The sequence below is a fragment of the Mollisia scopiformis genome (genome assembly GCF_001500285.1).
Source record: "Mollisia scopiformis unplaced genomic scaffold LY89scaffold_1, whole genome shotgun sequence".
In the NCBI taxonomy this organism is placed as follows: Eukaryota; Fungi; Ascomycota; class Leotiomycetes; order Helotiales; family Mollisiaceae; genus Mollisia; species Mollisia scopiformis.
Window position 1 is genome coordinate 736,700 of NW_017263581.1, and position 26,938 is coordinate 763,637.

The 26,938-nt window shown below is 48.9% G+C and overlaps 8 protein-coding genes across 8 annotated transcripts; 5 read left to right on the forward strand and 3 right to left on the reverse strand.

The window, feature by feature from the left end:
* The first annotated feature begins 1,032 nt into the window (after positions 1–1,032).
* On the forward strand, positions 1,033–5,511 carry LY89DRAFT_776159 (HET-domain-containing protein). The gene is made up of 5 exons (XM_018222017.1): positions 1,033–1,185; positions 1,307–1,844; positions 2,680–3,710; positions 3,854–4,707; positions 4,862–5,511. Exons 1-5 carry the CDS (start codon positions 1,082–1,084, stop codon positions 5,392–5,394), a joined length of 3,060 nt encoding a protein of 1,019 aa, XP_018078309.1. The 5' UTR covers positions 1,033–1,081; the 3' UTR covers positions 5,395–5,511.
* Positions 5,512–6,325: 814 nt separating this feature from the next.
* Positions 6,326–10,580, reverse strand: LY89DRAFT_692809 (putative cytochrome 52A4; the record flags this gene model as incomplete). Its single annotated transcript, XM_018216596.1, has 10 exons — positions 6,326–6,808; positions 6,857–7,232; positions 7,291–7,789; positions 7,867–7,935; positions 7,991–8,159; positions 8,248–8,282; positions 8,751–9,159; positions 9,210–9,484; positions 9,608–10,338; positions 10,435–10,580. The coding sequence occupies 10 exons, from the start codon at positions 10,578–10,580 to the stop codon at positions 6,326–6,328; spliced, it is 3,192 nt and encodes a 1,063-aa protein (XP_018078310.1).
* A 1,502-nt stretch (positions 10,581–12,082) lies between these two features.
* LY89DRAFT_571587 (uncharacterized protein) lies at positions 12,083–13,660 on the forward strand (the record flags this gene model as incomplete). The annotated part of the gene is made up of 2 exons (XM_018208600.1): positions 12,083–12,465; positions 12,541–13,660. 2 exons carry the CDS (start codon positions 12,083–12,085, stop codon positions 13,658–13,660), a joined length of 1,503 nt encoding a protein of 500 aa, XP_018078311.1.
* A 342-nt stretch (positions 13,661–14,002) lies between these two features.
* Positions 14,003–16,336, forward strand: LY89DRAFT_679226 (Protoporphyrinogen oxidase). The gene is made up of 3 exons (XM_018213829.1): positions 14,003–14,622; positions 14,671–15,321; positions 15,372–16,336. Exons 1-3 carry the CDS (start codon positions 14,068–14,070, stop codon positions 16,068–16,070), a joined length of 1,905 nt encoding a protein of 634 aa, XP_018078312.1. The 5' UTR covers positions 14,003–14,067; the 3' UTR covers positions 16,071–16,336.
* Positions 16,337–16,445: 109 nt separating this feature from the next.
* On the reverse strand, positions 16,446–18,502 carry LY89DRAFT_7787 (uncharacterized protein). Its single transcript, XM_018222230.1, has 5 exons — positions 18,236–18,502; positions 17,474–18,190; positions 17,338–17,427; positions 17,076–17,288; positions 16,446–17,026 (listed from the first exon to the last, which is right to left on the reverse strand). The coding sequence occupies exons 1-5, from the start codon at positions 18,293–18,295 to the stop codon at positions 16,544–16,546; spliced, it is 1,563 nt and encodes a 520-aa protein (XP_018078313.1). The 5' UTR covers positions 18,296–18,502; the 3' UTR covers positions 16,446–16,543.
* A 1,717-nt stretch (positions 18,503–20,219) lies between these two features.
* LY89DRAFT_563843 (HSP20-like chaperone) lies at positions 20,220–20,567 on the forward strand (the record flags this gene model as incomplete). The annotated part of the gene is made up of 1 exon (XM_018208503.1): positions 20,220–20,567. A coding segment is annotated over one exon (348 nt), but the record flags the coding sequence as incomplete, so codon positions are not given.
* A 750-nt stretch (positions 20,568–21,317) lies between these two features.
* On the forward strand, positions 21,318–24,370 carry LY89DRAFT_692813 (uncharacterized protein; the record flags this gene model as incomplete). The annotated part of the gene is made up of 4 exons (XM_018216597.1): positions 21,318–22,400; positions 22,431–22,807; positions 23,004–23,481; positions 24,341–24,370. The coding sequence occupies 4 exons, from the start codon at positions 21,318–21,320 to the stop codon at positions 24,368–24,370; spliced, it is 1,968 nt and encodes a 655-aa protein (XP_018078315.1).
* Positions 24,345–26,323, reverse strand: LY89DRAFT_633714 (MFS general substrate transporter). The gene is made up of 3 exons (XM_018211354.1): positions 25,618–26,323; positions 25,085–25,561; positions 24,345–25,031 (listed from the first exon to the last, which is right to left on the reverse strand). The coding sequence occupies exons 1-3, from the start codon at positions 25,992–25,994 to the stop codon at positions 24,500–24,502; spliced, it is 1,386 nt and encodes a 461-aa protein (XP_018078316.1). The 5' UTR covers positions 25,995–26,323; the 3' UTR covers positions 24,345–24,499.
* Between the last annotated feature and the right edge of the window lie 615 nt (positions 26,324–26,938).

Here is a 26,938-nt window from a genome sequence, read left to right on the forward strand (position 1 = left end):
TAATAATAACCCGATACTACGTCCTATTATAGATACTAAGGACGTTTAGTGGTCTCTACAGCCCTCCGACCGTGCGATTCTAAGGAAGCTTAAAAAAAACTAGAAGAGACCTAAGCTCTTTTCTCTTCCTAAATATAATAAGGACGATAATATAGAGATTATTATTAATACTCAAGGTAATTCTAAGCTTCAAGCTAACTTTATACCTTTGCCCCGATTCGAAGACCTAAATGTCGAAAATAATAGTTTTAACTCTAATAATAATAGAGATTCAGACGATTCGTTGGCTCGAGTAAGTAATAACTCAAAAAAGGAGAATAATAGATGGGACTCAGTGTCCAGCGATTCAGACAATTCGGAATCGGATGTAAATATGGAAGAATAATTGTCGTATCTAGTGTAGAATTTATCTGGAGTTGTGTACTTTCACGCATATTTTTGCCTTAAAGTGACATACAAAAGTTGGTTGGGTACACCTAATTGTCCGCACTCGCTTACTGTCCGCACTCGCTTTGGCCGACTGGGAGTAAGACGAGTGTAGGAGAGCCAGCCATAAGCGAGCGGACGATTAGCCGATTTCAGCACTCGAGAACACCAAAATGTCCTATACCAACTCCAGCATTGTACACTACTATATAGTTTGTTTCTAATTAGACTTCCGTTCTGACTTATCAAGAAGCTATTCTACGTCTTTATTAAAAAATATTAGGTACAAACTTAATATATTAATATATTGTGCGCAATCCTTTACATTTTGTGAATTTGGGCCCTGTCGCCAAATCGGCCACGAATTTCACGGAGAGGCTGCATAATAGGTTGGCGCTAACTCAACTGTTGGTTTTACCGAAATAAGGAGTCTGACATGATTCACTGGTTCACGATGTCCTGAATTTATCTTCCCTTGACAACCTCTTGCTGATTGTGAAACAGTTGGCTTTGTTGTTCTCCTGCGCCTCCCGGAACCGAACCTTCCCGCGGACATATCTCGAGCCCCGCCCCCTTTTTCGACCACCAACTCAACGTCAGTCTACGAATGCTAGCAGTAACACTCTTATCTACCCAATAAAACTTTGAGTGTGCAATGGCATCAGCTTCTTCAAGTTCTTCGTGTCAGGCGGAGGGGGAAGATGTCGTATGTAAAAATGACATCTTTACCTTCCACCCATTTGCGCGCCTACCGCCCGAGTAAGTACATCCTCCTATGAAAACAGCCTCTATCAAGTATATGATTTACTGTGAGCCCCGCTGCTCAACAACCACCAGCGTTGCCTTGTGGGGGACGATAGCTGACTTCTCGCTTTTCTAGGCTGCGTCATAAGATCTGGCTGGAATATCTTACAAGCTCGGGTGCGGCGCCTCAGATATTTAGATTCAAGCTCCGCTGGCCTCCTCGGGCAGCTTATCGATTAAAGCGCACCGATCTGCGTGCTGGAGACCAAATATTTCTCCAGCCATCTCCCTTCGGAAGAGAGCCGAATCAGAGTCTGCAAGCTCTCAGGCTCCCCATAGCTGCTCGACAGATTGCTTCTGCGACTTGCATGGAATCTAGACAGGCTGTTATCGACCTATATCCCGATACTCTTAAATTCCGCTACCTGCCAGTCGGCTGGATGTCAGACAATTCTATGAAAGGCGTGTACTTGGGAAGTCCAGACGGAGCAGGCTGTCCAGAGCACATTTTGCGCTTCAATGGCGCGAAGGACATCGTTATCTTGGACGCAGCATGGGAAGATCAGGAAGCTGCTATCGAGATCGCTGAGTCCAGAGGCTCCCCTCCAGACGAATTTCTCAAAATGTGCCATGTTGGCATCAGAGTCAATGATTTCAAATTCAGACATAATTGGGTACGCAATCTTTGGCGCACACGAAGAAAAGACTGCCAGTGCACAACTGAGGATTGCAACGATCATTGCAAAAAAGAGCCACTTTCCGCCTTTCTCGCTCTGTTTCCTCGTCTGAAAACATTTTACATAGCAGGCATACCCACATCCGGCAGCCGTCCACTTGACCAAACCCAAGTCGGTGAACACCCTCCAGCAGATTTCAATTGCCCTTGTCCAAATGGTCAAGCGAGACATTCTTGGCCGATCATTCAGGGAAGTGATGCCTTTACATGGCTGGTTATCTATGATGAGCGTTCTGGCTGTTCCATTCCTAAGTTTGACAGGATTGAGAGAATCAGACAGCGTTGGCGTCCGCAGTTTCCTTACTACCGCGCACTGGAACATTTAGAAATCAAGTTCATTCAGAGCTGGGACCCGAATTCAGAGCAAGGTATGGAGTCGTTACGTTTATAGATTGTAGAGATCAAAAAGAGTCTGTTCCAGTACCTGTCCTCTGGCTCCCTTTAAAGCACTGCAAATAGGAATTGCAAATGCGCCTTTCCAACCTGCGTTTTATTCAATTGAGTCCACAATCGTTTTATCGCGGTGGGAAAATGAAGGAGGTCTCGCAGATGCGACCTACTAGCGTTACATTAGCGGGTTTCTAGTGTGGCTATGCAGTACAAAATTGAGTGCAACAACGCCAAGAACGCAAGGAAGCGTGTGAATCTATATATGGGACTGCAATCCTCGAGAGGCAATTGATTTTCTATAATGCCCAATTTGAATTTGGATCGCAGTTCAAGTCCTTCTAGCGGACAGTTGTGCTTCTTGAGCCATGTCATTCTACCAATAGCTTCCTTCATCTGCGGATCGCTCGGTCATACGCCTGCTCGAGCTTCGACTCATCAATGACGGCAATCGAGTTGATAGCCCTGAGATGATTGAAGGGAGTGTAGCCACGTACAATTTACGGGACAATCCGAATTACAACGCTCTGTCCTATGCCTGGGGTCCGCAAGACTTGTCAGCTCACATAACACTCCAAGATGAAGTGTTTCTCGTGTCGCAGAATCTCTTTGCAGCCTTACGGCAGATATACGATCAAAGAACGACAGGCTCTCCGCTGAAATTGTGGGTTGACGCAATTTGCATAAACCAGTCCGACAACGTAGAGAAGTCACACCAGGTGTTGTTGATGAGAGACATTTACTCCCAAGCGAATATAGTGCTCGCTTGGATCGGGGCACCCGATCACCTCAGCGCTCTTGCGTTTGATACACTGGAAAAATTCGCGGCTGATGATGGCACCACTGAAGGAAGTGCGACGTACCGGCAACTACCGGATGCAGCAAAGAAACGAACAGCTATAAAAAATTTCGTTGAGCGAGGCTATTTCGTCCGCATGTGGATTGTCCAAGAAGTCGTCGCTGCCAAAAAAGTTACCATTTTCTGCGGAGCTCTATCGCTGGACTATGATAAAATGCGCCTTGCATTTCAGCGGATGACCGGTTCTGGGTTCTATCCCTTCTCAGCAGATACTGCAAATCTGAGCTTCATCGGATGGTGGAGGACTTCTTTTCATGAAACAAACGCTCCAGACAGAGGAGAACTTCTTGACTTGCGACTTTTCGTGGACTCTCGTGACAGGATAGCCGCCGATCCTCGAGACAAGATCTACTCACTCCAAGGAATTACCAACAAAGCACTAGGGTCACGTATCAAAATTGATTACAACGACTCAATTGAGACTGTCTACATACAGTTTGCCAAAACGGTCCTGAGTATTCGTTCTGACTTTCAAATTCTCTCGGCCGTCATTCTTCGACATCAACAAATCTCAAATATCAAGCTGCCATCATATGTCCCGGATTGGTCACTTCCTAAGTACGGAGGAGGGTTTTTGCAAAGATACTTTCGGTTTAAGCAGACGCATTTGTTCAGGGCTGCCGGACAATCCAAACCACGAGTAACTCTGACCCAGGACTCCAACACAATCAGAATAGAAGGGTCACGTCTTGATACTATAGCGACCCACAATACCTACAATACTCCCCTTACATGAACAAGAACATGTACGGGACCAATAAAATAGAGTTCCCACTAGACGAAAATATACCAGAGCCTGGTATCAAGAGCAAAAAGATAGCATTGAGCTCTTTCTTCACCAAAGTCAAAGATACATCTATGGCTGCCGGCAAGTCAGCCAAATGGGTGTTGTTTGACAAGAAGAAGCTCGAAACAACGGTAGTGGCATTCCAGAAGGAGACGCAGAAGTTGAGGGGCCTCTTGCCACTGGCGCAATCTTCGCAATTCTCCAAGATATTGGACAACAAGTTTGCTGCACTTACCGCAACAATTCGCGACCAAAATGCAGACCGACTTGGCTTAGTACCTCATGCGAAGCTCATCGAGCTGAATGAAGCAGACCAGGATAGCTACACTGACGAAAATGAACGAAAAGACTACGTTGTCAGGACCAACTCGCAAGAATCTGAATTGCACATAGGCATGGTCGAATACAAACGACAAGGAAGTAAGAATAACGACAGCGAAGCAGTCCTCATTGAATTGAAACACTATCCGCCCCTGGAGGATGACGAGGATGATGGGCCTGACGTGGAGACTGAAGCCAATGTCCGTCGCTTGGCTGGACTGCTTCAGATATCCTCTTCTGGGGCTCGAGAACTTCGAACTCTTCCGTTCAAGTATTATATCCATCAAGCCAAAGAAAAACGTTATGCCTTCATCTTCGGCTACCCCTTGCATGCTGAGCACTCTCAACCGGTTTCGCTCTACGAACTCATCAAGAATTCATCAGCCAACAAACGTTTCCCTCTGGCAACACGATTCCGCATCGCTCATATGATCGCACAAAGCATCGGTAAGTCTCCAATCCTTGTAGTATAACTTCCTACTCCTTGCTGTTGCGGGAATCATACTTCGGAGTTGGTGCTCTGAATACACTCCAGAGGCCTGCATATTGACTTCCGAAATATACACAAAAAGGTTTACTGACTTCGATATTCTGACGACAGGAGTATTCCACGCTGACGGCTGGGTACACAAGAGCGTCTGCAGTCAGTCCATCGTCTTCTTCAACCAGAGAAACAAGGAAGGTCTGATGCTAGAATCACCATACCTCGTTGACTTCGGCTATTCTTGCCCAGAGCAAGGCCGAACATATGCTCGCTACCATCAATCAACCGATATCAACTCGCTGTATCTGCATCCTGATCGACCAAAGATGGCGTTCACGAAACTGCACGATATCTATGCTCTCGGAGTCGTGCTTCTCGAGATCGCGACTTGGACAGTGGCCCAGGATCATTTTGCTTCAGCGGCAAAGGGGCTTGATCTCAGTAAGATCAGTATCAACAAGGAAGAGGTGAGAGAGAGATTCTTGGCCGTGGCTGGGAAGAATATTCCGTATCAGATGGGAACGAGTTATATGGAAGCCGTGGTTGCGTGTCTCGATGACACTTATCGAGGCCAGACAGCAAGTGTCGAGTTTGTTGAAACATTCCAGACTGAAGTGATTGAAAATCTGGGTGCGAATCAATTGCTGTAGTCGGGATATACTTTAGACTTTCCAGGGTTGCTCCTGCTAATTTAGGCTGGTTTATATATCACCTGACCAATTGGTGTCACCAATTGGTGTCCACGGGTGTGTCAAGTTCAACATCCGCTCTTCCATTTTATTTACAAGCAAGTACCTTTCAAAGAAACATACGAGTGATAAAGAGGTTAACAAAGGAACCTACGATGACCTGAAAGATGATACACGTGACCTATTCTACCCAAACTTTATTCACTTATAACTGATAGTCAGAGAGCTCTCTAAATACTAGTATCCTCTTACCGGCTCATCTTCGGCCTAAAATAACTTTGTTGCACATCGCTCCGTGACAGTTTCTAGTTTTGCGGCAAAATACGAGAAACCCCTCAAAGCCCGAATTTCCATGTGACTGTCCGCCTCACCACCCCTTCGGAACTATCATGCTACAAATGCTAACTACATGCACTAATAGAAACCTCATACCAAGGTAAGTCTCGCATAACCACCTCATATCTACAATCACAAAAGTAACTCAAACATACCGAGCATGGCACACCCTCGATTTAACAAGGACCCTAGAGCGTAAAGGGACCGTTCAACTTGCCAAATTACATTCGAGGGAAAGACTTTTTTCCTCTTACGCAAGATTCTTTGATAGCGATGCAGCAAGAGTAGGGGTCAGTAGTGGTTATGCTGAATGCAAACGTGCTGTGAGGTGTGGAAGTTGGATTTAGGTTAAGCTGTATTCATCATTTTAGTGCTACACTAGCAATGTGAGCTCTGCATTTACGAATCTTTCCATTCGAAGCAGAGCCGCAAACGAAACAGAATTACATTCGAGCTATACCCATGAGTATACAGCCAGTTCTTTTCTTGATACGTTCACCAGTTGAACATCATCCGCCCACCCCTCCCACCCTCTCCACCTACGCAACACCCAACCCTACCTCCTCCTCGAAAACCCAACCCTAACCCCCTCCCCAGGCTGCAACACAATCTCAGCCTTCAAACACGGCCTCCCGCCATCCACCTCCCCCATAAAATTCCTCAACCCCTCATACCGCTGCAGCAGCCTCACAACCGTATACCCCATCTCCGTCAGCGCGAACTGCTGCCCGATGCAGATCCTCGGGCCGCCGTTGAAGGGGATGTAGTTCCAGGGCTTCGGTTGCCAGGTTTGCCAGCGCTCGGGGGAGAAGTGCTCGACTGTGAGAGGGGAGGAGGAAGAAGGGCTGGTTATGTGAGGAGTAAGATCCGGACGCCGTTGCATGACGAGGGTTGAGTAGCCGATAGGGGTATCTTTCAGGATTCCGACGGGAGAGAGGCCGTCGGGGCCGCCGCCGCGGGGGAGGGTGGTGTCTTTGAGGGCGAGGCGGACGTTGAAGGGGACGACGGGGTAGAGGCGGAGGGTTTCGTTCATTGTGTTCTGGGTTCCATTAACAGAGAGAGGTTAGGAATAAGCGAGGAGACTTACTTGTAGATATTTCATATTCTTCAAATCCTCATAAGTCGGGGCTCTCTCCCACCCAATTCGCTCTTCTATCTCAGCCCGCAACTTCTTCATGACCTCCGGGTGTCTGGCTAGTTCGTAGAATAACCAGCTGAGCGTACTAGCCGTTGTATCTCGGCCAGCAAGTAGCACGGCTACAAGCTGATCTCTGAGGACGGTTCGATCACGTGTAAAAGAAGCCAGGGCGTGCAGGAACGTGTATCCTTCTTCCGATTTAGTTTTCGAGGCTAGTTCTTCGGGCGAGAGACGGAGCGCGTCGTCAATGAAGGGGTTGACGAATTCGTTGATCGTGCGGATGCCTTTTTTGAAAGTACTGCGGGGGACGAGGGGGTTGAGTGGTCTATTGTTGTTTGGTTAGCTTTCACCTCAACTCTTGATTGACGAGAAAATATACGTACCCTGCTCGAGCAATAATATTCTGCACCCTCTGCACCTCCCCAAACGCCTCCGCAAATTCCTGCTCCGGCACCTCGAGACTGTTCACACTCCGCCCGAGCAAGAAATCCGTTGCCGCATCCAGCGTATACCGAAAGAAAAGATCCGAGACATCTAACTCCCTGCCCTCGCCCCCTTCCTTCTCCCCCCAACTCTTGCCATCAATTTCCCTGATCAGAACCTGCACATGCCTCTCAAAGACCTCTAGATCGCTCACTCGATCCTTGATGAACTGCGGACGAATGAGTTGTCGACTGTTGTGCCAGGTCTCGAGGTCGGTCACGAAGATCGAGTCGCCCAGGAAGTCCTTCCATTCGCGGTGGAAGGGCTCTCCTTTGCCGTAGTCGGTGAATTGGGTCGCGAGGATGGCTTTTATGTTCTCCGGATCAGCGGTGAAGATCACGCGGCGACCGGCAGGGCAGGCTTCGACGGTGAAGTTTGGGCCTTGGGGTGTGGTGAACCCTGGAGATAGATGAATTAGTATGGCCTTTTGACACAGAAGGAGCTCAATCATAAGAAAAGGGCAGAAGTTGACGTACAATAGAGCCACGTCTCGAGGTTTTTGTGCGTAACGGTCCCGTGGACAGCGCGGGCGATGAGGTCGATGTCTATTTTTCGAGACATTTAGTGAGAATCCCTGGCAATAGGGAAGGAGAGACAAACCGAGAGGAAGCCAAGTCCTCACTCTATACGCCCTCTCACCCAACGCTCTAATTTTCCTACTCGTATCAATCCATTGCACGATCTTCCACAGCAACCCCACCACTACGATGCCACCAAGCAACGTCCTGCCCTTGACGTGGGTTAGGATTTCTTCGATCATGTTTTCCTCCTTTCCACCTTTGCTCCTGATACTTACAAGATATTATTTCAGAAAGAAGTTTGTGCAACCACAAAGTATAAGTATCCTGCCCTCGGACCAAAATTCTCCCACGTCGCAACTTAGGAGCTCCGACTGCTGGTTCCTAGCTCCCAGTTAGCGGGGTAAACAAAGCGTAAATCTTGAAACGGTACTTGGTGTGAAACCCCCCTGCATGCTGCTGGGAGGAGCCGAGGGTGCTTTTCACATGTGTGTCGATGCGATGCGAGATTGTGGGGTAATGAGCCGAGTTTTGCTTTTTGGGTTTTTGAGTTCGGTGCATATGATGGGCTGACGTTGTGTAAGAAGTTGGGATGATACAGGGACCCGGCCGGTAGGGTGATGGGATGACCGGCCGGTTGTTAAACAGGGACAGGGAAGAAAAGTACATCGGGAGAAAGAATCAAAACGGTGAACAGAGTGAAGTGTGAAATTGCTAGATGTTGCTCCTAACGCAATGCAATCCTATCCGCTCCATGTACTGTAGCTACAATGCCAGTCATATTTTGATGTACCTCCCACCCAGATCCCCCAAGAACGCCAGCAATTACACTTAAAGCGAACACTCCGTTGCATTACTCTGTGTACAGAATATCATCTGCACAGGACCGACTCTTACACCCGTATTAACCATCCGCTCTCTCATCTCCGCCAATCTGGGACTAGCCTCAATCTGACTTCTGTTCTGTCCGCTTGCATCTTGTCTCCCGGACCAGAGAACTTCACCAGCTGCCGAAGCACGGGGCCAAACCATGTCGTCGAGATTGACGGGGTCGGTTTGCTCGGACCAGATGTGCACTTCGCCTCCTTGGACGAGATGGGTCTGGTTGGCTGGGACACCGCCGAGAGGGTCGTAGGAGTAGACTAAACGCCAGTTCTTGGTGGGTGAACAGTAGTCGTTGAAGGGGTAGTAGGTTTGGAATGATGCACCGTTGGAGAAGTCGAGCCATTGGCCTTTGCCGCAGTCAAGGTACTGGAGTGAAGTTAGCACGTGATTAATCTGGTAGTGCAGGGGAGACATACCCAGAAGTTGTAGTTTCCAGCCAAGGCTTTGTGGCCTAGAGCTGTGATGGATGCAACTGAGGCATCACTGAGCCAACTCTGGACTAGCACGTCGGAGCCAAGAGTCAAGTTCCAGTCCAAAAGCATCTCCTCCCATACGATGGGTGTGAGTCCTGCTTGTCTGAGTTGAGCGTGATTCCTGTCGACCAGCTTCTGAATCAAGGGTCCGATGACTGAAGTGTCATTTGACTTGACAGTCTCGTCTAAGAGGTAGACTTGACTGTTCACCTCATCGCCTCCAGTGTGGAAATAAGCCGAGTACGGTTGAACTCTTGGGAGAACATCACTGAATAACGTCTCCAAAAAGTCGTCCACGGCCGAGTCGTTGAGCTTCAAAGAACCACAAGGGGGTTCATTACAGTAGGTACTCCATGGCTGGGCATTGATTCCAGCGATCAGATCTGGGTAAGAAAGGCCGATTGCGGTGGTATGACCTGGCATATCAAACTCGATGATAACTTCTATACCACGTTCGATTGCGTAAGTTTGGATGTCTTTGATATCTCCCGGGGTGTACGAGAGGCCAGTAGCGTATGCACCCTTCTTCGACAAATCTGGAAGGGCAGGGATATCCATGGGCCATGATTGAGAATCAGTCATGTGAAGATGTAGGCGATTGAACTTGTTCATCGCAAGCGCGTCGATGGTTCTCTTGATATCAGATACCTCGTACCAGTTTCGGGCAACATCCATGTTCAATCCTCGATGAGAGAATTTTGGTGCATCGATGATCGAGACTGGAGCTAGGTTGGTGTACATGCCAGCACCAGTAGATTGCTTGTAGAACAATTGAATAAATGATTGTAAGCCGTGCAACACTCCAGTGGATGACACTGCAGAAATTGATGCTTTTCCGTCGGTGGTGATTGTAAGGTTGTATGATTCGTCGACATCACCTGCCAAGGGTTTGTAGGTGTTCATCTGATCCGGGGCAGTTTGAGTGATATCAAGATTCGTGATGAATATCTTTGAGCTACTCGCATCCGGCTCGAATTGAGAAAGTTCATCGCGGGCCACCAACTTCCATGGGACTAGACCTTTTGTGAATAGAGTTTTCAGGTTTCGAGAGATGGCGGACTGGACGATGGAACTGGAAGAAAAGCTGCTATTGCCCGCAGCATAAGAAGTTGAAGACTGTATCCCCATCACCTGTTCAGTATCCACAGAATCAAAAGAAGAAGGAGACCATCCTACATTGCCACCATTGTACGAAACTTTGACACCAGGCTCTATCCACAAAACAGAATTGCCAGTCGTGTAGGACTGAGGAGCAGGCCAGATCGCGAAGACCAGGCTTGCAAGAATAAAAATTAAGTGAACAGGAGAATACATGTTGTCTTTGATGTTGAAAAGAGAGAACGAGTGTATGAGAAGGAAATACAGTTCAGAGGATGAGGAGACTAAATATGTGCTCGAAAGGCTCTGTGATGGTCATGCAGCATACGTGCTGTGAGTAACACAGGGATCAAGCTCAGGAACCAAAGTGAGAGGCGGAGTGCAGCCACTCGAAAGTCCAGTCAGCTTCCGAGGATCGCGAATCCGAGTGATGTGGAAGATCTTGGTATGATGTAGTGAAAAGTTACCAAAGCTTGTGCCCAGCTTGACCCTTTCGAGGAAAAATCGCCAATGGAAAGCTGTAGTCGAGCGCGCTTTTTGCAACGTTACTGCACAACGGGATCGACTCGTTCAACTCGAAAGTGGGATGCAAACAACGGCCACAGAATTTCGAAGGCGATGAACAGTACAAATCTCACAATTTCCGCGTGTAGCATACAGATCTGTGTCTTGGGATTTGTATGGCGGCGGACTTCCGAAAGTTCAGCCACTGTGGAGGCGTGCTGATGGCTGGCTGTGATGACTCGGCTCTGGTTGCGATCTTATGAGGAGATCAAGTGCCGGGGTATGGATCCCTTGGTACAAGACAAAGGTAAAAGAATTCCGGGCGTTGGCAGCAGCTGGAGATGTCGTGGCAATAGGTGAAATCCCGGAGATGATTGCCAACGGAAAGTATGTTAAATAGTTGATCAATCACAGTCTCAATTCCAATGTGCTTGCAGCATGGTAGCGATCTCCGGACGCTTGCATTAGATTAGGGCCAAGGAAACAAAGTCTTGAATCTCGTTCTCGTTCGTATTCATGAAATGAAGTCAAAGAACTCGAGCACGGCAGCCGCCTTGGCTGTGTCTATGACCGTACGAGATATGTTCAGATCATTGTATTGTACGTATGATGTTGAAAGGCGAAGAGGGTGAGAGTCTCGGAGTGTTCTCAAAATAGACTACGGCAGTTTGCGCTGTGGCTGAAAGCACCAAAATAAGCGAGACATCGAAACTGGAGATAAAGTGCTGTACAAGACGAACAATGTCTTGACCAGGCAGGATCGGAACTGGGTGCTCACGAGAATGTCTCGTAGATATAGATGATATTTGTCTTCTGACTCCTGTGTAGCAATCCCGAATTTAGGTCGCCTTAATGTTCTTCACTTTTGGGACTTTGGTGGCTGCTGCCTGACAATTGTTTCTGCCTGAGTCATCATTCCAGCTGATTCTGCGTCATGGTCACGTGCGCAGCTCGGCTTCTTGGCGTGAGCAACAACTTCTTTGAGCCCTCCGAACCTTTCGTCGACCTCAACTTGACGACGACACTCTTTATTGACCGAACGCGTCAAGAAATCACGAGTGCAAACAAAGGCAACTTCTTGACCTCTGCGACGCTCTTCATCGATACGACAATCTCGCTGCTTTCAACGCAAATCGCCTGCGAGCCTCATACGGCGTCGACTTCAACATCTTGCACAGACAAGAACAATACTACAAAGGCTTCGACCCGCCATCATGTCTATCGAGGTTTCCGTTGATACGCCTCTGGCGCAAGCTCTGAGTGCTGCTATCCAGCCAAAGTTGGTAGAAGTGGGATGGAGTACAGGTAGTGGCGACGATGCACTGGCAGAGTACATCATCCTCATGCTGGCCAACGGAAAGACACAGGAACAAATCGCAGCTGAGCTTTCTGGAGATCTCCTCAGTCTTGGACCCGACGATCCCGGCGCGAGGGATTTCTCACAATGGTTATTCCAGCAGGTTGAGGTCCTAGGTGCGCAACAAAATGGCAGTGCTTCAGGAGTTGTCGCACCGGTTGGAGATGTATCTGTAGACATGGGCAATGGCGTGCATGATTCAGAGATGGAAGGAGTCTCCGAAACTGGAGACAGCAACGTGTATGTAGCCTCACCTGTAGACCTGTCAGGTCCAGACCTCAGACTTCCCCCAAGACCTCCACTAACGTTCTCCAGACCCACGGGTCCAAAGTCAATGCGAAATGGTGCTATTCGAGGTAGAGACAAGCGTATGCTTGGTCATCTAGCAAAGGCTATGGATAGACCAAATGATTCTGTCCTCCATCGTGTACGACCTCAGAATGGCAATGAGCGCATCAACACTCACGCTCGCGGACCACCGACTGGACCACGAGGACAACAAATGGCTGGACGTGGAGGACCTCGAACACTTAACAACCGAATGAACAACGCGATGGCTGGTATGCCCATGCAACAGGGTGGGGCTGCTGGCAACATCATGAATATGTCACCTCAGCAACAAATGGATCTGTATGCTATGCTTGAGCAGCAATCAAGACTCATGGCCCAGATGCTCAACCCTCAGGGTATGCCAATGGGGAATGGTATGCCAAATGGGTTTCCACAACAGCCACAACCATCGAGATCTCTGTTCGATCGAGTCTCCAAGACCCCACGTGGACCAAACAATGGTTTCCAGAAGGGCCCTCAACCGAACAAGTTCAACGAACACAAGCAGCAAATTCAAGATGGCGGACCCTCTTCTTCCATGGATGTCGAGATGTCGCAAGAGAAGAAGGAACTCGACCCGGAAAATACGGCTTGCAAGTTCAACCTGGCTTGTACAGTTGCGGAGTGCAAGTTTGCCCATCAATCGCCTGCAGCACCATCCGGAACCCCTATCGACTTCACTGATACTTGTTCCTTCGGAGCAGCATGCAAGAACAAGAAGTGTACGGCCAAGCATCCCTCTCCTGCCGTGCATCTTCAACAATCCTGCAAATTCTACCCGAACTGCACCAACCCAGTATGCGCCTTCAGACATCCTGCTAAGCAATGCCGCAACGGAGGTGACTGTGCTGTTCCCAACTGCAAATTTGCGCACACTACAACCATGTGCAAATTCACCCCTTGCACAAGACCCGATTGTCCATTCAAGCACGCCGAAGGCCAACGAGGAGTCTACAAGGACAAGGTCTGGACACCAAATAATGCTAAGGAGCACGTTAGCGAGAGGAAGTTTGTGGATGAGAATGCACCAGAGGAGCTCATTGTCCCCGGGGTATCGGAGGCACCGTTAAGCCAGGAGTCGATAAAGACGGAGATAATCACGTAGGGAAGGACTGGTGACATGTATTGGTTTAGATGGAGGGGCACAAAACTGTATACCATTATGCTTTCTGGGACAGTGGAATTGCAATGGCGTTTGGGAAATGTACTGTGTTAAAGATTCATCGCACTCTGAATGAGGCTGGAGATATTGCTTAGGTAGAATGGACATCTGTTCCTTGGCACCTCAGAGCACGAACTCTGAGGGAAGCCCTCCACAAATACGTTGCTATTATGACTGTGATATGTATACATGTAATATTTCACCCCGACTTGTGATCTCAGTAGGAAGAAGGGAGCTCGTGGAGGGGCTCGGAGCTATCCACCAACCCACTTTAACCGAAATGCACTAACAACATCATCACCAAAGAAATAAACGTACGTTGCAACACAACCCGCCAATTCCTGCAGGCAATGCCTTCTCCTCTACCAGAACATGCATTGGTAACTCTGCTGAGACAGTGCTATATCACCCCACGATGTCAAGCCTCTAAAACGCGTTCGACGAGACTGTTACATAGCTCCACGAGAGCTCTCCATGCTGTCCCTCCAAGCTGTCGACCGCGGCATCGACTTGTTCCTCGGCGTGGGAGCCAACGGAATAGCTGTCACGCGGATACAAAACTTGCGGCGGAGCTTCGAGGCCCATCTGCGATAAGGATAGGCAGTGATGCTGTCCAGGACTCGAACTCGTCAGTATTGTTCGCGGAGCATGGACACGATGGTCAAGGACGCGAGCAGGACACAAGGATAGCTATCATTGGAGGTGGAATCACAGGACTCACTGCCGCACACTATATAACGAGGGAGCTGTCGCATGCCAAAGTCACAATATACGAGGCGGGGAGCAGGGTGGGAGGATGGCTGCAGAGCGAATATATTGATGTTAAGGATGGAAAGGTACTGTTGGAGAAAGGACCGAGGACTCTACGACCGAATACTGAGGCTGCTCTTGTTACACTGGACATGGTAAGCCTATATCGTTGAGGAAGAAACAGGGTTAATTTTAAGTTTTAGATCCAAAACCTTGGGATGAAGGACGAATTACTCGTTAGCTGGAAAACGTCTCCTGCTGCACAAAACCGATTTATCTACTACCCCGACCATCTGGTCAGAATGCCTGGCCCTGGGCAGAGTATTTACGATATGTTGTGGACTGTGATAACGGAACCGGCCTTTAAGGGATTACTTAGTTCTTTATATGAGTACAAACGACCGCCTCGACCAGCCAGCGTTGAAGACGAGTCCGTCAGCTCTTTTCTCACCCGACGTACTGGGGCACCACATATCGGAAATAATCTAGTTTCAGCTGTTTTCCATGGTATCTACGCAGGAGATATTGAAAAACTCAGCGCTAAAAGTTTATTTGCCTTACTATATCATTATGAGAAAATGTTTGGTAGCGTAGGCGAAGGCTACTTTGACTCAAGGAAGAATATGTATAGTTGGACCTTGAGTAAAGACAAAGAGCTGCGGAAAGAAATGGAGCCCAAGGTTAAGGACCTTTTGAACGAGTTGCGTATGGCCAGTGTGTTCTCGTTTAAAGAGGGAATTGGCTCTTTCACCGATGCACTTGAGAATTCATTAAGAGCGAATCCAAATGTTCAATTCAGGACGAATGACAAGATCACATCTCTCGAACACGATGTTGAGAGCAACAGCATCAAGGTATCATCTCAGCCACTTGGTCTCTAGACATCAAGCTAACACAAAGACAGATCAAATCAGCATCCACCCAAAACTACACCCAAGCAATCTCCACCATCTCAAGCCGAACCCTCTCCACCCTCTCCGCCGACCGCCTCCCCAGCCTAGCCTTAACCCCCGCCGTCACCGTAATGGTAGTAAACCTCTACTACACCGACCCAACCATCCTCCCCGAGCAAGGTTTCGGCTACCTCATCCCGCGCTCGATCCCCTACGCCCAGAACCCCGAATGCGCCCTCGGCGTCGTCTTCGACTCGGACGCCATCCAAGGCCAGGACACCGCGCCCGGCACGAAGGTAACCGTCATGATGGGCGGCCACTGGTGGGACGGCTTTGACGCCTACCCGGACGAAGACGAAGGCGCCGCTATGGCTATGTCTGTGTTGAAACGGCATCTCAATATCGATGTCCCGCCTGCCCTGATCCGGGTCTCGCTGCAGAAGGATTGTATCCCGCAATACACCGTGGGACACGATGCGCGCATGAGGAAGGGTCATGAGGAGGTCAAGGATGTGTTTAAGGGGAAGCTGGCTGTGGCGGGGAATAGTTACACGGGGGTGGGGATGAATGATTGTGTGCGGGCGGCGAGGGATGTGGTGGTGGGCATTAAGAAGGGTGAGTCGCCCACGGGGTTAGAGGGTTTTGTGGGAGCGAGGTGGGAGAAGAAGTATATGGGAGCGAGGAAGCGTCCTGTTAGTAGGCCTGTATGATTTATGTATAGGATAGATAAAGGGTCAAAAGTGTGTTGTTATAAACCGGCCACAGCTCGCCTTTCTACTGCGTCTGCATCTGGGCCAGCGGGAGTCTGGTATGATAAATCCTAATAGTGTGGCGTTTGTATGGTCGAGATCTCGTCCGATGCAGCTCAATAAAGTCATAACAGGTATCACACAGGAGGATGAGCATAAACAGATTTCGTGCACAACAGTATCGGTATTAGAAACACTCAAAGCAGAAACTTTTGATACTCAATACTGCATACAATAGGCTCATCTGAGCGGGGTAATCATACTTGTTGCTTAACTACCTCCTTTTTCGCTCTTCAATAATTTATACAGTGTCAACGCCTACAGAACAAACAAGCTCGCTAAGGTACACCCTCGAGGGCAGGTTCAAGCAACGAACGCGCTAGTTAGGGATATCTTTGCGAACTAGTGATATCTTTGACCTCATTAGAAGCACGTCAACGGAAGCTGTTGCGTTCAGGGCTTGCATCTTGCTTGGTTTGGCTTCCCATCGTAGTAGTGTTGCTGACAGGTCTTTTAGCAACATCTGCCCAGCCACTCAGTGGTCCTAGAGCACGAATTTGCTGAGAGATTGGAACAGGTTGCGGTCCTCTGGCTGAATTCGTTGGGCCATTGGTGGCACCCGGTCTACTTGTCTCTCGGATTTCGAAGACAATATGTTTTTCAGGCTGGGCTGGCATGCCATCAGGATTTGGTGTCGATGATTGAGCAGCATTGCTGGTTCCGTTGGTGACCCTTGAGACAGGGGCGGGCTGAGTAACAGCTGCATTTGCATTTTCAGAGTTGGTTGTGATGCTCGAAGGTTGTGAGGCAGCGGGAGCCATATTGTCCGTATCGGGACTAGCAATATAGCTAGATGGTCGACTATGGGTGGTCTTTTTGTCATCGTAGTCTGGATTTGGAGCATTGCCCGCATGAACCTATGATCTTGTCAGGATTTGCGCGAGTCTTGGTATTGTGTCTCTTTACCAGATTTGAAGCTCTTTGGCCTGATGCATAAGGGGTGATACGAGTCTCCGGATTACCAGCATCCCAAGGCAGGACACGTTGGTGCTCACTTGAAGCATTACTGATCACTGACCCGGCTGTAGCACGTCGAGATATTGCCTCACTTGGCTCGTGAGTTGTGAGAGGATTGTTGGTAGCGGATTCCGGAGGAGTACTCGCCAAAGCATCAATCAACTTGCACAATTAGCATCAAGCGATATTCATCTTGAGATCGGATACTCACGGATAGCCTAGGAGGTTGGCTGTGGTTACTCTGCCCAGCGTCAGAGGTTCGTGTCTGGACAGAGACCACAGGACGGGATTGAAGATCATCCTAATTGGGTCAGCAATTCTCCGTGGGGTAGATCTTGCAAACTGACAGAGTTGGTCGGTAAGCTATTTGGAGCACGTCCATCCTCTGACTGATTCTTGTCCGAACGTCGAGAAGGACCATGTATTTTCATCGCAGAGCCCACTATTGAAAGTCGGTTCTGAACTCTCTCTTTGAGGCGGTGAGTTCGACTATGTCGAGCATCACGAGAAATCTCAACATCATCGTTGGTTGTAGATTGTTTGTTGCCGTTCTGATTCTCGTTGTTCGCAGCAGGCGCGGTATTTTCAACTCCTTGGCTGACTTCCACTGGTCTATTACTTCTACTCGTACCATCCGAGATGTTTCCAGCAGCATTACCATCGGCCACGGCGTGTTCGTTGTTTTCAGAGCGTTTGGCATTCCGCTCAGCCCGCTTGTCGCATCCACGGCAATTGCAAGAGCCATCGCACGAATCTTCGACGTGAGCCACATGTGGTTGAATGTGATCTTGAGGTTGAGTGGGAGCATCGCGTGTGGTATTCATGGGCGAGATGTTGCTTTCCGTTTCATCGTTGGACTGGTTGTTGGACTGAGCATTGAACTGAAAGTTGGAGTGAACGGTGGACTGATCATTGGATTGAGCATTAGATTGAGCGTTGGACGGAACGTTGGAGTGAGCAGTGGGCTGGTGATTAACCTGATCGTTAGGCTGAGGGTTCCTTTGACCGAGTTCTTCTGGAGTAAGTAAGCCATTCGTTCTGAGGACGCCGTTTAAATGCGGTTCCTGTTATAGTTAGTTGCATGTTCCGGCCTGGTCGGATTGCCTTACGCCGGCCCGTCTCAACATCTTCCTGCTCCAGGTATCAAGATGCCCTTTGAAAGCACTCATGGTAGGCAACTGGTATTTAGTGATGAAGAATGCTTGTAGTAGAGGAAATGAAAACCAAAACCGTAATATAGCTTCCAAGTTGGAAAGGCCAAGGCAGGCAATGTTGCAATGCACTGCTGGTGGAAATGGAGCTGTGTTGATGTTGCAGGATGCAAGAGAAAACCCTGACCGAAGAAGTAGCCATACTTGCGTGCTGATTGAGAAGGAGCAGTCTTCAAGAGAATGTACATAGGAGAGGAAGGCACGACGATGTGGTCGTGTCACGTGCTATTATTTTGCTTGAGTGCCCGTGAGCAATTGAGCATTTGGCTACACAACGCTGAACAGGGTCTATCCATTACTGGATCAATTGAAAGCAGCACGAATGTCCCGACAAAATTATACCTGCACAGACATACTCGGGCCTGAACGTCTCTCATAGCAGCCGTTCATGAGCTGTGGTCGACGATGAATTCAAGCAGACTCCACCTGTACGATACAAGAAAAGACTTCTTTTGTTGCACGTCGCATTTTTCGCCCAGCCTTTAGTTCCAAGCTGTCTTGAACATGGTTGTCCAGCTACGATGGCGTTCCAGATTCCATTGAAATGGTCTGACGAAGTCCAAGAAACTCGGACGAGGAGACGAGACTTCTGCCGGAAAGATCTCGCCAGCTCGCTCAAGCTTAAGATCATTATGTAATCGCATTTCTCTTCTCGGCTCGGATCCGAAGAGCTTTTAATTCTCCGTCGGGGCCGTGATAAAACAGTTCGGTTCTCGGTCTTTGACCATCAGGCAACATCAAAACAAAGCTCCCGTGGCGATGATGCATCCAAAATAAAGTTCCAGATGTCTCGGTCCCGAATCACAGTATGAATCTGGACGGTTTCTGAGTCACCAAAGAGGGGAAAATCATATGCTTGCGACGACAAGTGGTAGGGATCAGCCACACTTCACTCCCCAATTGTGGCGGAATCTCTTTCACATGTGGGACGCGCGGCTGAGCCAGCCATTGAGCAAGCAATATTGGAGACATGCTTTCGAGTCTCTTCGGAACTGTTCGATTGAATGCGTGGACTCTTGTTGACTGAATTGTTCTTGGCAGCCTAAGAACTAAAGCCGTTGACGTGTTTCATTCTGATACTTTTTCTATATATTCCTTGATCTGCCTCTCCGGTTCTTGCTTTCCTTCATCATACTCTTTCATCTTTACACAAGAAGAATCTACTCTCTCAACAATCATACAACACATATACAACATGGCATACAACAATTATCAACAAGTACCCTTTTGGGATTTTGTACGAGCATTCGATCAGAATGGAGCTGGTGTTGACCACCCTTCTGAAGAACACCCCTTCGGTCCTCCCCCTCACCCAGGCCCACCACCACCACCACCACCACCACCAGGAGCATTCCCATGGGGCGGCCCAGGCTTCTGGGTTCCTCGAGGCTTCGGCCCGGGCCCGCATGGTGGTCGCGGAGGACATGGAGGACGCGGACGTCACCACGGCAGACGTGACCGCGATCGTGAACAATCTGGCGAGAGATCTCGCTCTCGAACCGCATCCCCAAGTGGTGAGCACACAGAAGGTGAGGCCAGAGAAGGGCCATCAGGAGATGAGCGACGTCAACGGCGCGAAGAACGACGTGAAGAACGACGTGAGCGACATGGACCACGAGGCTTCGGCAGACGTGGAGGCGGTGGACACAGAGGAGGATGGGGACATCATGGACGTAGGGGACCTCCACCATTCGGTGGCCCAGGTGGCCCTGGAGGTATGGGAGGTATGGGAGCATTCGACCTGAGCGGTCTCTTCGAGGCTTTGAATGCTCACCCCATTGGACAACACCCATGGGCGCAAGTGCTCCGTCAGTATGCCGAACAAGCAGGTGTTGCTCAACGTTCAGCAGATACACTTGTACCAGAAGACGGTGAGACAGCATTCGTCCCACCCATTGATGTTTTCTCCACGGAAGCTGCATACATTCTGCACATTGCTCTCCCAGGAGCCAAGAAGGACGATGTTGGAGTCAACTTCGACTCCGACAAGGGTGTCTTGAACATCGCTGGCGTTGTCTACAGACAAGGTGATGAGGAATTTCTCAAGACTCTCACCCAGAGCGAGAGAAAGGTGGGTGCCTTTGATCGCAGTGTCAAGCTTCCACCCGCAAATGAGGAGAAGGAAGAAATTGATGGCGATGCCATCACTGCAAAGTTGGAGGATGGTATTCTCGTGGTCACGGTGCCCAAGGTTGAGAAGGAATGGACTGAAGTCAAGAGAGTTGACATCAACTGAGTAACGGGTTGGAGCAAACTTGCTTATGGCTTATGGCTGAACAGCCAGTGCTGGCGTTAGGATTTGGATTTGTTGTTGATATTTCTGCGGCTTTTATTTCATGATATGGTACCAAATGACCTGAATGGTCGAAAAAAATACAAAAAAATGCCATCTGGCAATTAAAAAATCTTCTGCTCCCAAACTTTGACATGTGATTGTGATACATAGTGAAATCTAGGCAACTCGAAAATCCCCCTGTGAACATTTGCTGCTGCCTTCACCCCTCCAATTTCGCCACCAACGGGAAGAAAGGCTCGCCTCGGCTTCGCTTCTCCCCTCAACTGTGGCGGTGCAGAGTTTTACGCCACAGGCAGCTCCATCGCATTTCGGCTACGATAAGTATCCACCTTAAGAGTTGCCCTTCCAACTGATTTATTTTCATCCTCCACCATCATCCTTTGCTTTTTCCCATCTGCAACACCGCTCATCCACTGCTGTCAAGAAACTTCAAGATCATCTCCGCGACGGGTTACTGGCGGCTTGTGGTTGATCTTTTTGGTAGGCAGATCAGGTGTCAACAAACGCTTTACGTCATTGCGCCCTCCTTCGAATGATAACAACATATTGCGAGGATACGTTGCTCTATCAACAATATCAGGGACTTTGAAAGAGACTTCGCGCAAGCTATTCTTGAGCCTAGAAATCTCCAACCTGCGACACTTGTCTACAGCTTCGAGCACTTCTCGAGCGACAACAGCAAACATGTCTGACACCGACAGCCTTGATTACCTCCAAACGGGCTTCGACCCATCGAGTTTGACAGTCCCGCGACTGCGATCGATTCTAGTCTCTCATGATATCAAATACCCTTCAGGCGCGAAGAAGCCTCAGCTCGTCCAGATCTTCACCGACAAGGTCTTGCCACAATCACGCAAGATCCTGTCAGCGAGATCGCGCGCGAAAAGGACAAGCAGAGGGATCACAGATGCAGATTCTCAGGATAGCACGGTTGCAGACGAGGAGGTGATGCCACCGCCTCCCACTCCACGAGCCAGAGCATCTAGAAGAACGACCCGGGTGAAGTCAGAGGAGAGCGAGTCGGATGTTTCGGTCGCGAGGAGTCCAACAAAGAGAACAAGAACACCTAGCACCAAACACCCCAGAGCTTCCGATACTGAGACTGGAACTGATCCTGATGCTATCCATAAGTCTATTCGGAAGTCACGGAAAAGCGAGGCGCCAACTCCCGCCGCTCCAGCACTCCCGCCGATGAGACCTGAGATTGTGGATGACGGAGCTGGCGTATCGAGAAGGGAGAGTGCTTTCACCTACGATAACCCATTCCAGAGTGGTAGCTCTCCGCCACCAGGCTTAAGCAGTGGCGAAAGAAAACTGCGAAAGAGCCTGGGTTCTAGTGTAAGCCGAGAGAGGAAGAGCATGTCAAACTCGAGACGAAGCACTTCCAGACCACAAGCGGAGGATGGATTTCACCCGCCGACCTCTTCAACATTCGAGATACCAGTCAGCGCATTGAATGGCATGAAGGATGTCGATGAAAATGGGGTTGAGGCCAGTGAGGAATTTACACCCGAAGAGCAACTAGCATTGGTCCAAGATATTGCTGCCAACGGAGAAAGTGCTGTTGGACCACTACGACCAAAGAGAAAACAAAACAGAGGAATCAGCAAGAAAGGCCCACTCTCGTTTGCCTTATTCGCCCTTCTTAGTGGTTATGGCTTTTGGTATCGACAAGAGAAACTTGCAGTTGGATACTGTGGTGTTGGCCGAGATGCAACACCAGTCATTCCAGCAGGAGTTGAGGTCCCAGATTGGGCTAGGATTCTGGTAGAACCGGAATGCGAACCCTGTCCTCAGCATGCTTACTGCTCCGCCAATATGGAGACCACTTGCGAATTGGACTTCGTGAAGAAGCCACACCCTATGTCTCTTGGAGACCTGGTGCCTTTGCCCCCAACTTGTGAACCAGATGGGGAAAAGGTGCGCAGAGTGAAAGCTGTGGCTGATCGCGCAGTCGAGGAGCTTCGAGAGAGAAGAGCGAAGTTTGAATGTGGCGAGTTGACCAATGAAGCTGGGCAACCAGAGCCAACTGTTGAGATTGATGCAGAAGAGCTGAAGAAAGAAGTCAGCAAGAAGCGGAGGAAGGGTATGAGTGAGGCTGAATTTGAAGAGTTGTGGGGTGGAGCGATTGGTGAGATTCAAGGGCGAGACGAGGTCATGAGCGTTGCTGATGGGTAAGTCTTTCGTCTATTCTCCTTTTCATCGCCCCCTCGTGTTCCGCAACTCCTGTTTTCCGTTCTTCCTGGCATGGCTTTCAAATGTCGCTTCCTTGCACCTGTCCCTCTTCCACAACTACCAACTACATATCTGACAGGACGGCACTAATCAGGTTCCTCGCCCCAACTGCAGACCCCACACACTCCTTACAAGTTCCTCCCTCGCACGCCTCCCCCTCGTCTGTGCCATCAGACGATCCTTCCGACTCACTGTGGCAAGACATCGCCTCAAAATTGCTTCTATAGCCATTTTCCTCTCCATAATCGCCTACATTCGCTCCACCCTCCATTCACGCGCTACAGCTAACGCCGCCGTTCCTCATCTCGTCTCTCTCACTCTTGAAAGACTAGCTACTCAAGCCGCCCTCCACGCAGCAGACAAAGACGCCTATCCAGAAGACTTCATCAGCATAGGCCAGTTACGTGATGATGTCCTTCGCGATGAACACAGCATCAAAAAACGTGCCGCATTATGGGAACGCGTCAAGCGGATCGTGGAACACAATTCCAACGTAAGAATCGGGCAACGAGAAAGCCGAAACGGCGAGATTTCCAAGGTCTGGGAATGGGTCGGCAACGTCGCGAGTCTAGAAAGTGGTTACGAAGGTGCCAAACGGAGGAAATCGGGGAGAGTTAGTTGGGGCGTTTATGACGAGATGAGTAGTCCCGTATCAGGGAGCGACGGCGGACCGGAGATGGTGCAGAAACAGTGGGCGGAGGGGAGACCTATTTATTAGGATGTAGCTTTTTCCAAGCGGCTTTCTTTCCTTTGTTCACGCATTTCGTTGTATGATTACCTTCTTCTGCTTCTTCTCTAGGGCGGCGGTTTGGATGGATGGATGGATGGATGGATGCTGACGGCCTCAACATGATACCTGGTGGATTACATACGTGTACCTACCTACTTACCTCTACGTAGTCAGATAGATAATTAATGCCTTTCCCAATAACACATAAATATTTCCTCATTCTATGCTCTTGCCTTTTCTCCCTCTTAAAAGTGAATCCAACCCTCAATATCCCTTTCCCACTAGTACATCCACTTCCCAACTCCAACCACAACAACAAATCCACCTAACTCCCTCCGAGCCCTCTGATTGGCCGCCCCCTCCCTAGCGCCAAATTTCCTGAAGAAAAAACTGCGACATGCAACAAAATAATTAAGGTTTTAAGCTTATTTCTTAGCGTGTAGGGTGGTTGCTTTTTTGCGTGTCGCAGCGAAGCAAATTTGTTTCTTCAAGAAAGAAATGGGTAGAAGAGAGATAAGGGGATGCGATTGGTCGGGATTGTTTACTGCGCTGGGGAAGGTTTTGAGGGGTTGGGGGAGGGGATTGGGGTGGATTTTGGGGATGTGTAGTGGGAGAGTTCATGATTCAGTGCATGTTTGATGGGTTTTTGCTGGATTTTAAGTTTGCCTGTTGGCTGGGTTAATGGCTCTCATGACTTCTTAAAAGTTCACATAGCCACAAATGGTATTATATTGCTATGGAGAGAGGAGGTGAGAAGGGTAGTCGAGAGTAATTCCTTCTTCATAATGCTTCGACTATCTTTAGACAGGACGCTCGTATATCGCTCCAAGATAACTCGATCTGACAAAGGTTTCACGCACCTCTTCTCTATTGCTCGGGGTAGTAGAACCCGCCTCAGCGATCACCTTTCAGGCGCATTGTCCTCATCCCCTTCATTCCTCTCTTCCCGCATCTTATGCCCTGCAAACACAGCTAACATACCAAGATCATAAGCGGCCTTCAAACATCCCGCCGCGACGAATGCCCAACTAATAGCGTTCTTCCCAGCGAGCACACCGGAAATCAGAGGTCCAATACACTGTGCAGAAGTCCTGACCACATTCAACAATCCCATAACAGCGGTCCGCTCACGAGGTAGTACGACTGCAGCGAGAAACGCAGTGCGTGGCGCCGAATCCATGCTGATACTGCAGGACCGTAAGATCAGGAAAGTGGCAGCGAGAGGCAGCGAGGAGGGGATAGGCATGAGAGCCAGGAAGATGCCGGAAGGGAGATGTGTGAACACCATTGTTTTTATGTTTCCAAAGCGCCTTGCGATGGAGGATCCTAGGGGTACGGAGACTGCACTAATTGCACTTGTGACGAAGAAAATGGTGCCTAGTTTTCCTTCCGCGAGAGAGAATTTGTCTTTGAAGAAGAAGGTTATCCATGATCTTGAAACTCGTTAGAACACAAGGAAGAGGAAGGCAACACGCAGAAAACTGACATGGGTGACAGCCCTGAGGCGAAGGAGTCGACTGCAAATAAGAGACAGAGGTTCAGGATAATTGGTCTGCTTTCAATGCTGATATTTGGCAGCAACGCACGAATCGATGACTTCGTCTTACGCTCCGGCTCATCTGAGTTATTTCCCAGAAGCGGGGTAGTCTCTGGATCTACAGCCGTAGGTATTTCCTTCTCCTTATTTACCTCGACTGCTTTACTTAAGGATATTGCAAGAAGGAACTTGATCATCCCAACAAGAGCATATCCCCAGAAAATAACTCGATATGACCTTATAGCAGTCCATTTCAAATCCTCCCGTAAATGATTTACGAGCCATCCTGACAAAACCATTGAACACGCAATGGCAGCAGAGCCCGTTAATGAATACCAGGCATATATATCTCTGCGTTTCGCAACTGGGGTGAGTTGTGCTAAGATCGATTCTTCGATTGCTCGGAATGGTCCTATTTCATTGCCACTTCCTCGAATCAGCCTACGTCCTACGCTTTCATAGTCACTTAGAAGGATACATACCTGGGACTTATGACCCCGAAGATCGCAGCAAGCAACAAAACCCAATAATTCCCACTTAGAGCAAAGGTGACTCCACTCGCGGACATCAGCAGTGCCCCCACAGCCAGCGTTGCTTTCCTACCCAAGCCATCTGCGAACGCCGTCAAGAAAAGACTAATTATGGTGTCTCCAACGAGCGTAAGTGTCATAAAGAGACCAATTCTCGTCTTGGAGATGGAGAGCTCGTCGAGGTAGGCGACGAGAATGAGCGCTACTCCACCATATGCAAAGTGGCGGGCGAATCTTTGCATGCATAGGAGCTTGGTGTCCAGGGTAGATGACCAGAGGGAGGAGAGACCTATTTCCTCGAGGACTTTATGGTGAAAGCGAGATGCCATTGAGACTGTTATGGTTTGGAAGGAATGAAGATGGGGGGTTAAAAATAAAGTTTGAAGTAAAGCACCTCTGAGAGGATTCCTAAGTATGCACTATGTGCAAAGGATGATACCTTTGAATACAGATACCTTCATACCAAAGGAATATCTACTTGGGTGTATTCCTCGTAGTGGGTTGGATAGCCCAGGTACGGCACGTTGGAATCCTTAGATGCAAGAAACTGGTTCGAGATAATACTGGAGAGATGAACTCTCGTGCTGATAGGGGGGGTAAGGTCAATTCTGTGGTTTGTCTCGCAACACGCGCAAGCCTCGGGCACAAAACACTTGTCCTTTGCCTTTGACTGAGGTACGAATTTTAAAGGTTCTCCGAGGGTGGGGTAGGTCTAATTATGACTCAATCGCAAGTCACGTTTTTTTCATACCCTTGCAACACAATTTAAACAATAGGTATCAAGTCTCTCTCTTTATCTTTATTGTCTCTTTGAAGTCTTTAAGCTTTGAAATTAAGGCGGGGTTTGGGAAGGGAGGGGGAGGGGATTGGGCTGTGAGGGTTGGAGAGGTGGATTTTGGGGATGTTTAGTGGAAGGGTTCGTGGTTGAGTGAATGATATTTCTTCCCTGACTTTAGTAGATGAGGAGTTTCTTAATTCTGAGAGAGTTTCGCTCTTCTAGTAAGTGAATTCGTTTTGCGTTGTTCAAGATCATGCTTTTATTGAAAAGTGCCAATGTTGCCTTGATATTCTCGATTAAAAGCCTAATGAATATAAAGTGAGGCAAATGTTGTTCGTGCGGTGAGGGGCAAAAGTTCCAGCACGAAACTTGATAGTGCGTTAGGTTTGGGTTACTGCGATGAATATGTGGTTTATTCAAAAACTTCTGGAATCCAGATCTCCCTACCCTGTGCGGTGCTTACAGTAGTTGAATAGTGCCTGTCATTGCCTTCTG